The 12,027-nt window shown below is 33.9% G+C and overlaps 1 protein-coding gene across 1 annotated transcript in view; it reads right to left on the bottom strand.

Moving 5' to 3' along the window:
• Positions 1-12,027, bottom strand: part of LOC128991300 (ATP-binding cassette sub-family C member 4-like) — a 48,031-nt gene that overhangs the window by 12,426 nt on the left and 23,578 nt on the right. Inside the window, exons 14-23 of the mRNA XM_054414079.1 lie at positions 9,819-9,904; positions 8,840-8,995; positions 7,741-7,958; positions 7,319-7,414; positions 6,860-6,993; positions 6,567-6,646; positions 4,438-4,588; positions 1,947-2,053; positions 924-1,047; positions 293-454 (exon numbers count right to left, since the gene is read on the bottom strand). Coding sequence (XP_054270054.1) covers positions 293-454; positions 924-1,047; positions 1,947-2,053; positions 4,438-4,588; positions 6,567-6,646; positions 6,860-6,993; positions 7,319-7,414; positions 7,741-7,958; positions 8,840-8,995; positions 9,819-9,904 — 1,314 coding nt within the window. The remainder of the gene's footprint in view (positions 1-292; positions 455-923; positions 1,048-1,946; positions 2,054-4,437; positions 4,589-6,566; positions 6,647-6,859; positions 6,994-7,318; positions 7,415-7,740; positions 7,959-8,839; positions 8,996-9,818; positions 9,905-12,027) is intronic.

The raw sequence follows: 12,027 nt of genomic DNA, 5'->3' as shown, positions 1-12,027 counted from the left end.
AGTCAACCAACTACAAACCAGGATCACTTGACGGATACAGGTAATTTAAACCTTTTATTGTAAAAATCAGTGATCCAGAGGCTATACCATAAAAAAGGAAATTTAAAATGTCACTATCCATTATGAGCTTACTCATGATACAATGATTAGAAGAACTTTGCGTGCTATGGAATATAGGTTTCTTACATGCAAACCATATCCCAAAACTGACAAAATCAGATTATCAAATCAGAAAACAATAGTTGTAGGATCTTATCATACCAAAAGAAATAACTCTAGTTAATGATCTTGCCTTGATCATATTCCTCGGGCTCCAACTGAGTGTACTCCAAGGCTCTCTCTATACAGACCATCTGATTGGCCGCCTCAGCTGACATCTTCATGCCCCAGTGCAAGTAGCCCATCATGGTCAGACATTGGGTAATGATGAGACCTGCGTTGGTGTCTGACCACGCTGCAACATACAGTAATGAAATGCAATTAATCAATCAATCTTTATTCACATTTACATTGAGTAGAGTGCTGAGTCAAGACTTAACCTAGTTATTATAAAATGTCCTTGGAGTTACAGTGTGACAGGTTGCTAGAATTTAACTACATAGTATGAAAGGAAAGTATTGGAGACAGTTCATTCTCATTCCTCCATTTGAGAAACTTCCAGCTCGACAATGACGACAATATCGTTTGGTCCAAAGTAGCCAATGAGACAGGGCTGTCTTCAGATTCCTTTCTGGTAATTCTGCCTTATTATTATCTGGCAGCTGGTTGTAGAAGATAGCACCCTTGTTATTGTTATTAATTATAAAATCATTTTGTCTACACGACTCAAGGTTTAATAAGTGGATTTTCTCGAGTCTACTGTATTTTAGTACTTTGTTATTAAAAACAGATTTTACTATAAATTAATAAATAGTTTTTCTCACCAGACTTGAACAGTGTGAAGCTGAAGATACACACAGTCATGTAGGAAGTTGTAACAAACTCCTGGACAAGAGCCAAGAAAGCCATTGTATTGTAGAATATGTGGGTTGCGCTGGTGTTGCTGTCCTTTGAACATCACAGTAACATTAGAAAAACTCATTAGAATGATATGAAGTTCCCTTTTAAAGAATTAATTCAGCTAGCTTACCAGCAAATGAAGAAATAGCTGAGAAATCTAAAGAGAAAATTAGAATCAAGGGCTTAGTCGCCATAAAAGGGTGCATAACATAACACTGATAATTTGTCTGAGTGTAGGACTTTTCAAAAAGTAGATTGAAATAAGAGACAGTTAAAGTTAAGACTGTTTAAAAATTCCCACGAATTTGTTGAGGAATGTGATCATTGGTACGTGGTGGTGAGTCTGGGACTCAGTTGGACTACATGTCAGCAATGGAGCAAAGATCTATCCCACTGCCAACACTAAACATTATCAGTTGTGTTGATTTCTGATACAGTAACGGTGCACCCCTTATTTTGTTTGGTACTTTGCATGCACAGGCTGCCAACTTAAAAAGTCAGCATTTTTGCTACAATTTTAACTTAAACAAACTGAAACGTTTAACTTTCTGATATTTGTTTTCAAAAAAAAAGTTTAAAAGTATTAGCTGTGAAAAAATGTCATGAACGTTAAGTAACCTGTAGTTTAGAGTGTGTTCAAGTAGACAGGCTCTAATCAACCAATTTTAAGGTTGAAAAAAGTTTCTTAACCCCCCCCCCCCTCACGACTAAGGAGAATAAAATATAGGCACAATTATAAGCCTTGAAATTCTTTAATTTCAGCCTATTTTAAGCCTATGAAGGATCTTTATCCTTCATAAGTATTTCATTTCTTGAGACGTGAGAGTTAATGTAAAATTACAAAAACTTCCAATCTTGTACAATATTATTTACTTGATTGCACTCACAATGAAGTTACCTACCGTTAATACATTGACTTCGGTTTTCTGTTAGGTTAAGATAATTACCAAGTATCGACTGAGTTCATACTGAAGCAGCTTTTCAGCAGAATTAGCTCTAATGGTGACTAGGCCTTGTAGAGACGCGTTGATGTGTGCGTAGATCGGACTGCGGACTGGGTAAAAAGAAGCCTGAGGTAATTTACTGAAATTACAAGCGAGTGAAGAAGATAAATACTTAGGAGGATGAATTAGTTCAAAGTGACGGAAATTTGTTCAATTTCCATGTAAAAATATCCAAAACCTGTCAATTTTTTGTTAGCTAGTTAGCCCCTTTAATTTAAATCCTAAAGACAAATGGCTGCACTTGGAGTGGAATTAGAATAAAAAACAAAACACTTTTTACTTTAATATAATTAGTAACAATACAATTTGGACATGGAAAATAATAAAAAAAAATGCTAAAAGTAAATTTTTTAGTTAAGTACACCCTTAATATTTTTTATGTTCTTTTCTTTAGGTAATTAACTAAATTTGATGTAACTTCAGTTCTAATTATTGGATTTTAATTATTACTATCAGTTTCCTGAGAATAATGCCCTCTAAATATTTAGGTATAGAATTATAACTGTATCTTGATTTATTACTTTTTATGGGTCATTTTGTAATTAAAAAAAATGGTTTTCTATGGAAATAAAAAAATATTTTTACACTTTAGAATAGACATACATTTACAATTCTACCTAATTATTTAGATAATAACATTCATAACAGTTCGTAAAAATTTGAATCATGTAGCATAAACCGTTTTGAAGATAATATATATTATATATCAGATTTAGCAGTAAAAATTATTAAAAATCTGATTTAAAAGTTATACTTGGTAGTTTTACTTATTATTGAGTTATGGATCAATGTATTTGTTCATGCAAGCATTTTATTATTATTTATTATGTTATTATGTAATTATTACTTCATTATTATATTATTAATAATAATAATAATAATTATTATTATTATTGAAATAAGTCATCGACCGGATTTTTCAAAACTATTTTCCATATTTTGTAAATATGGCCTAAGCACTGAAAAAAAATTATTTTTTATTTTTGACAAATTTTTCTTATTTTCAGCATTATGAATAACAAATAAAAACCAAATTAAAAAAAAAACTTTTTTGGAAAAATTTTCATAATTTCACTGCCATATCCCCTTGATTGTCCTTGCTTCTTTAAAGTTTCCTTGTTCCTTAACTCGTGCTCAGACCCCTTCTTATCTTCAATACAGGTACTTCTACTTTGTGGGATTCGTGTGATTGGCCTCTGCTTTACTGGATTGTCCTCTCTTTTCTAGTACATTCAAATTTCCTTATTCATTTACAATTTTGAAGAGCAAATTTGAAGTCTTGAAAATAGTTGGTGGTTCTAATTAACGAAGGATGTAAGCAGCAGCACCATAGCCCAAAAAGAAAGGGATTGCAATATTCATGTAGAGTTTGAATAATATAAATGTAGAACAAGCTACGTGAACTATGTAACGCTGCACAATATCCATTTTGAAATGATTAAATGAAATTAACTAATTACCATGACTACAAAATCATTAACATTGTTATTATTTAACTCAATACTTCAATACTGGAAAAATATCCCTGATCCATCTGAAATATGTATATAGTACTTTGGTTAACATTTTTCATTCAAAACTAAACTAGATTAATGAGCCACCCTTATAGTGTAACAATGTAAAAAACTACATTTTCACTCTTGATTTTTAATATGTTGATAATTTATAATAAATTTGATAATATATATAATATTTAAATTCAAACGATTGGTGTCTTTGGCCACTGGGGACATCAAAACAAAAAGTAAATCAATCCCAGGCCCTAGTCTTACAATGGCACCTACAGTAATAGCTTATTCCCTATATAAGGAAAATTCGCTAAAAGAAGGATGTTACAACCAATACCTACGTATATAAACTTTAATCCACAAAACTCAACTAGAACGATCCAAGTTCTTAGAAACAACAAAATAAACTTTACTTTCCAAGTTACGTAACAAACTTTGTGATATTTTAATCTTTATTTGTTGTATTATTATAATGTGTTAACTTTTGAATATGGACAGAGTTATACATTCCACACCCACATTAAAGGTGAGGCCAGTTTAAGAGTTAATGAATTAAACCATCGACAGAGTGGTCAGAGTGTTCAATGTGCTTGATTTAAATGACTGGTTTCTGTTCGATATGGTAATTTATAAAACCAAGGAAAGGAAACTTTATTTTAAACCATGGTATCATTTATGTTACATCGACAAAAACTAGAGGAGAAATAAAATGTTACACAGGAGCACACTCTTGGCTACAGCTGATCCATACAGATGGGATGTCTACTTGTACCTATCCAAGAGTCAATGGTTTTAACTGCATTTATAAATTTAAACATAAGTCACTGCTGTGAGCAATTTATGTAATGTATTGTTTCAAGAAATGATTTGATTTGATATTTACACAATAAACACTCCACACCGTCTACTAGGGTACTTTAACTTACTGATGCCCTCTATTCGCTTGAGTTTCTTGGAAGCGTTGAGGCAGATGTTGCGAGCTGTCCACAAAACACATGTCAGGATTGTTATGGGGATGCTGAGCCAAAAGTTGACTGATATAGCGATTAACAAGGCTCCAGCAACTTGAGCAAACGCCTTCAAACAAAGGAAGGGATTAGAACTTAGATACACTACACTAGCTAGATGGATTAGATTAAACTATAGATTAGATTAGATTATATTTTTATAGATGGCGACCCAGAGAATGTAATTACAGGTGGGAATGATTAGTGCTGAATGCATGAGCACTACTATTCTTCTTACACAAAGAGCTTAAGTGTTCCACTAATTGTGCTTCATTCATCACAAAAATTGAGAGACCTTACTTGAAGGATCTCGACAAAGTTCAAACCTCTTACCTAAAGTCAATTTTGTACGTATATATCTTATCTGTTCCCAATTCTTAAATTGTGATCATTAATATAAGCATAAACCACAAATTAGATAGCTATTTGTAAGTAACCAGTTCATTTTGTCATCCAACAATATGAATCTTACTAATATTATAAATGTGAAAGTTTGTGTGTTTGTTTGTTTGTTTGTTTGTTTGTTTGTTTGTTTGTTTGAAGTTCAATCACGCATAAACCACAGGACAGATTGGGCTGAAATTTGGCTTGATGATAGCTCACATTCCCGATTAACATATAGGCATATTCTTATCTCAAAAATCCTTTCGGTCTCCGCGCCAGTGGCTCTGTAGTTCCCCATGTTAACCTTATGAGTATTCATATTTAAAGGGAATTAAAGAATTTAGTCAGCTGTTTCAACTAAAAATGCTGGTTCTATGATATGCAAAATCATTAAAAAGTTATAAGATTTACCAACAGGGTGCAGCACTATAATTTCCTTTGCATTTATGTAAAAAGCTAATTTGAACTAAGCAGCAACTAAAAACTGTGATATGCAATGAAAACTGTCAAAGTAGGATTCTTTACAGTTATGTTTATGTTTTTATTGTCATGAATAATTTGTGATTTTTTGCAAATTTTTAATAATTTATTTTTCTTTATTGTTTAGGTGAAGTGGTAGAACATTATGGCTATGTTAGACGTGTAATACCATAGTATACCGTAAATTTAAAGAAGCAAATTTTATCAAACTATGTCCTCCCCCATTGCAAACGTAAAGCTTGAGTATAACTGCAATAAGCATTTTAAACTTATATGCCAACCCCGTACGAAGGACGGGTACTCTGCTAGTATGTCATAAAAAGATATTAACGTTTGCAGCTTAAAAACGTTGAAAGAATAAGTATTTAGTTACCGACGGTACCGGCAGTGAAAACCGAACCAAACATTTTGGTTGGTTGAAAATTGGTACAGGTACCGACTGTAAAAAAGTAGTATTGATTGACACATCACATCACTAATACAGAGTTTACTATAGCCAATATAATATGTTGGAAAGGTAATTGGTATTCATCATACTTCATACTAATATTGAAAGATTGTGTGTTTGTTTGTTTGTTTGAAGTTCAATCACGCATTAACTACTGGTTGGATTGGGTTGATATTTGGTATGATGATAGCTCACATTCCCGATTAACATAAGCCTATTCCTATCTCAAAAATCCTTGCGGGCTCTGCTCCAGTGGCTCTAAAGTTCCCCATGTTAACCTTATGAGTACCTATTCATATTTAAAAGGAATTAAAGAATTTTTACAGCTGTTTCAACTAGACAAGTTGGTTCTATGAAATAGCATTAAAAAGTTTTGAAAAGTTAGGTTTAGGTTAAGTTATAAAGGTTTACCAACAGGGTGCAGCACTTACATTTTTTTGCATTTACAGTATGACAACAGCTAATTTGAACCAAGCAGCAACAAAAAACTGCGAGAACTTTAATTGTTCCTATTGTTTAGGTGCAGTGGTAGAATATTATGTCTATGGTAGATGTGCTATACTATAGAATACCGTACCGTAAATTAAAAGAACAACATTTTTTTAACCGTGTTCTCTCCCATTGCAAACGCAAAGCACAAGAATAACTGCAATAAGTATTTTATGCGCATACGCCAACCCCGTTCGAAGGACGGGTACTCTGCTAGTAGGTATATAAAAATTACAAAATAGCATACCTGTCCCATATCCATCACTGCCTTGGCCATAAGCTCATCAGCGGCTCCTAAATCTCTGGAGAAGCGGTTCAGAATACGGCCTGAAATGTTTTTGGTTACAATTAACATACAAAATATAAACATACACATTTCACAACACTTGTTCTGGGCCAGAGAAATTGATTAAATTCCATTTAGATGCCCAAACTAAACATTAATTGTAAAAAATGGTTTTCTAAAAATTACTGTAGACTAATATGGGTTTTTTTTAATGAATACAACAGCTAGTTGAGTTTAACAAAACATAGAATTACCAGATGGGTTATTGTGAAAGAAACTCAACGATGTTTTGATCAAAGACCGGAACATTTGAGTGTGAACGCCTCTGGATGATCTGATGCATCCTTCATAATAAGCAAGACCTCTCAGGCTTCCCACAACAGCAATACTGCAAATAAACATATCAGATTTTATCCGCACAGATATACCCTCAGTGAATAGTATGAAGGTTAAAGGGTGACATGGAAACAGCTTTGTTATATTTAAACGTTATGTGTAATTACAGGATTTGGAGGATTGTAAGTAGTAGTGGTACAAATGTTGAACAACGATCAATATCCAAGCACAAAACAAAAGCCTGCTACATTTTCATGTTTTTATCCCAAAGTAACCATATTTTTCACCATGTACAGTTTGTCATTAAGTCATTTAACAAGGACATATTCAGTCATGCCTGATATTTGTTCTCGACTCAATTTCTTGCCTAGTCTTACCACATGAGAAAACACCCAAGTATAGCTAAGTAAGTAGTTGTAGGCCAGAGTTCAGAAGATTCAGGATCAACCAACCGATCTTCCTCCCTGTGCAGCCTGGAAACAAAATATTGCCATTACAGTAGAATACAATAATTGGTGGTATCAAAGATTTTAGTTCACCTTAAGGAACAATTTATAAACCACTAGCTGTTACCTATCGGCGTTGCCTGACATAGCGGGGGGATTTATTACTTCTACTACTGTGGACCCGTGACTTACGATAATGATGTTCAGTGCTTTCATTAGCCTTGATAATACAACTGCTAATAAAAATGATCAGACACGACACTCAACAAGAAGAGCACCTCTTCACATTTCTTATCAAGGCCCTACAGTAAAAAATCAACCAAAAACCAATCAGTTTCACATAGTCTACAAACCAGTAAGCCACCCAGTAGTCAAACCCGCTGACAGTGAGCTGAGTGAGTATGAACAGTGATGCCACTACGCAGCAGTACGCAGGGCTGACACCAGCTCGCAGATACTGTTGGTACACCTGGGTTGCTGGCGTGTGAGAGATCTGCTCAGCTTCTCGGTCATTTTCAAACTCTTCAAACTCAACCACTTCGTCTCCAGCGACGTTTATAGACCGCTCACTCTAAATGGTAAAAGTAAAAAAGTTTGATTAAACTTGTATGATAAACTATGGGAAAAATAAATATATAGAATATCGTTGTTAAAAATATAAAGTCCATTTTTGACGAGTTTATGTTACTTCAGGGATTATTAAGTACGTTTTTCATCACAATGAGTAAAAAACAAATCTCAACATTGTTTCAGATCTTTAGGTGGACACCATTTAGAAGAGAAAAAAATATTGTTATTATTTTCTCCTGTCAAATCTGATACATATAGTACGTCACTCACAATTATTTTACATTAATTTTAAAATTCACATGTTAAAAAGATAACAAACAAATCTACTTCATTACAGTGTAAATAAAAGTGGAGAGAAAAGTTATATACAGTCTGTTGTTCTCACCAGGCTGACAAATGACAAATAAGTACCGGTATACTTCATTTTCCATTGCCATCGCTTCGGTCATTTGCTGAGCAGGATCATCACTTCAGCTACCATATTGTTCAGACTTGTCCATTGTGGTCACAACCCTCTACAGTACTAATTTCTGTTTTCTTTCAGCATTTTTCGTTTCTTGTTTTTTTACTACTATGAGGCGTCCGTGCTGCTATTTAGTTATCTCTGTCGCTTTTTTGTGATTATCCATCTTTGGCTGGGTTTGTGTACTAATGTTGTGTTTTTGGTAATGTCTCCCATGAGGACAAGTTTTCACTTTGTGTTTTACTAATTGGGATGGAAAATATCTGCAATAGTGCTTTAACAAAATAATATCGTGGTAGATTGATTAATTATAAAAGAGTATATAGTTTCAGATAAGAGAGGTATGAACTTATTGTATAACCCTGTATGTGGTATAGACCATGAATGTATGTAGTATCCACAATCTTTGTTTCACTCACCCTTGTGGATCTCCGCTGCACATTTCTCTGAAGCGAAGGCTCGACACCGAGGAACTGGAAGGGTCCTTTCTCCAGCTCAGGAGTGGTCAAGACGGAGGCGAAGTTGTGCCTGCTGCGTCTCAATTCCTTAAACGTTCCTTGTGCCAATATTCTGCCCTTCAAAATAGATTAAATAGAATACTTCTATCAGCATTTGTTTTGACTATTTCAGTTCAAAAGCCCATTTTCTTTGGATACCAAAAAATTAAAATGAAGGAACTTAGGTGAAAACAAACTAACAATGACTAAAATACAGGGTTAGGCAAAAGTCTGGAACCCCCCAGTTAACTTTTTAACGCGTTGCAGTAGGAAAAAAAAACTCAACACATATTTACAAAATAAGAAATTGAACTTTTTCATCAAAGTTACAACTTTGCCCCAGCCCCTAAAATGGGGTATTTTGGGGGCAGCCCCAAATTTTCAAATATAACACCTATCATGTGACCCCTCATTTTAAAGGGTTTATCAAGAGAAATTGAATGGCGCAAACCAGAGGTCAATATCGCACCCCTAATCAAAATGCTTGCGGGCGTCGCAGCATAGGAGTTAAGACGAGTGTCTCGGGCCCTATGGCTCTGATAATAAGAACAAATTTCTTCAAGTTCTTTAAAGTAACAAAATTAAAATTATCTGAATTTTAAGAATACGATAAATTTTAGAGTCAATGAAATAACCATGCTCATGTTATTGTGATTGCAATAATGTTATATTTCTGTTTAAATATTAAGTTAGAAATTGTTCACTTTTTAAAGATAATTTTCTTGGCAGTAAGTCATAATATATAACACTTTGTAATATTTGTATATGTATGTAGCCTATATTTGACTCTATTCAATACATGTTATTTTATGTATAACGAATAAAGAATTATTTGATTTGATGAGCAGGTAAAGTAACAAAGCAACAATATCAACTAAACAATACTGACTTTTCAACTTACACTGTCCATTAGTATGAGATGGTTCACTTTTGAAAGATGCTGTACTTGATGAGTGACCAAGATTCTGGTCTTATCACCGAGAAACTCTGTTAACATAATGAAACATAAAAAAACTTTCCCTAATCAGTGGCATTTGATAAAATTAACAGCCAAAAAAGAAAAGGTGATTCTGTAAATCTTGCCAAGATATTTATTTTCACCCTGAGTGAAATAACTACTCTAAAAAATCCTACTAATATTATAAATGAGAAAGTTTGGATGTATGGATGGATGTATGGATGTATGTTTGTGACAAGTGAACGCGAAAAATACTGGTCGGATTGGGCTGAAATTTGGCATGATGATAGCTCACATTCCCGATTAACATATAGGCATATTCTTATTTCAAAAATCCTTTCGGGCTCCGCCCCAGTGGCTCTGGAGTTTCCCATGTTAACCTTATGAGAAATGGAATTATTGAATCTTAACAGCTGTTTCAATTAAACAAGTTGGTTCTGTTCTATGATGTTCAATAGCATTAAAGTTACAAGGATTACCAACAGGGTGCAGCACTATTATTCCTTTTACATTCATGACAACAGCTAATTTGCAACCAAAAGGTGAGTGAGCGTAGCGAACGAACTTCAACCTGGAGGCGAGTTAGCGTAGCGAACGAGCTAACCTGAAGGCAAGTGAGCGCAGCGAACGAGCTCCAACCTAAAGGTGAGTGAGCGTAGCGAACGAGCTCCAACCAGAACGTGATTGAGCCATGCGAACGAGATAATCTAAAAAATTAAGAAGTTAAACGGGGCAAAGCCCGCGAGTTACAGCTGGTATTATATAAATTTGAGAGAAGTGAAGCAATCTATAAATTTTTTTCCCCCTATAACGATGTATTGTTAACAGTTTTCAACCCAGATGCTTTGTACATCCAGTCTTGTCTTAACTCATTAATTTGTGTCGTCCTAAATTTGTAACATCACATGTGCCTCATTCACAGTCCTCAAGTTAGGGATTTTGTGGAATTTCTTCTAGAAATTATTTTGAAATACAATATGTTTTGGAAATACCCTTGCTGCAGCAAACCTGCAGACTCTATTTGGCTGATTTGATTTTAATACAAATATTTCCTTAAGAGTATCAAATTTATTCCTAGTGCTTAGGTTCGCTGCTACAGAGAACCTAATAAAGCAATTTTTTGGTAAAATTTTAATGGACTACAAGGGGGTCTTCTTTCAAGAAGATGATTAACAAGAAGACCCCTGACGATGCCACACAAGCTGGTGAAATGCATAGGCTGAAACAAACATCCTACCTACTCAAGAACACAGGCAACAACAACAAAGGTAACCTATTCTAATCCCATATATTAATAGGCAAGCATGCTTCTTGAAAACCCTTTTTCTCAGCTCATGTGTATCGCAGGGAAAATCTATGCATACTGTTAGAAAGACATTTCCCTGTAGATGTACACAATCCTTTTATAAAATAAAATAGTCTAAAAAATAAGCAGAAAAAATGAATTAAAATTTTTAAAAATTTACACAGGCTTTATGGGTTGCCATGCTGGTGACAAAATATAAACAGAAAATCAAAACAAATGGAAGAAATTCCAATCACATGTTTTATTTACAACTGGGGTAAAAATAGAGAAGTCTGTACATTACATATTTGTGGTCGAGTTTTTGACCACTGGACGTCCTCTAGTATAAATAATTTTTATACTATATATCCAGCACTTCACCGGAAACCACCTGTACAAAATACCTACAGTAACAGTTAAATGGGTCTGACTTAGGGGAGGTACGAATGAGGCATTTAGTTCAAAATTCCTCCGTGAACAGCGCTGTAGTAGAGAGCACTTTGGCAATGAAGGTTATCGCAAAAATAGTTCTGTTCATAAAATAAAATTATAAATGTCTCAAATTCAATTTTATTATTTTTTAATTATAAAATTAAACTATCATAACCTAACCGAACTAACCAAACTTGCTGATAAAGAAATAATATAACAAAAGTTTAGTAATCGGAAAAATAATTCTGTTTATTAAATAAAACTAGAATTCGCTCAATTAAAATTTTGTAATGACTTAATAATAAAATTAAACTGTAATAACCGAACCAAACCAACCAAACTTGCTGATAATAAAAAAATCTTGGACAAAAAGTTAATGCTACCAGCAGGATTCGAACCCGGGACCTAAAGTATACCAGCCCGGCACGCTAACCA

This window comes from Macrosteles quadrilineatus, unplaced genomic scaffold (assembly GCF_028750875.1).
Source record: "Macrosteles quadrilineatus isolate MER2022 unplaced genomic scaffold, UCM_ALF_1.0 Scaffold_4__1_contigs__length_99947679, whole genome shotgun sequence".
Lineage (NCBI taxonomy): Eukaryota > Metazoa > Arthropoda > Insecta > Hemiptera > Cicadellidae > Macrosteles > Macrosteles quadrilineatus.
This window is presented reverse-complemented; position numbering and strand designations above follow the sequence as displayed.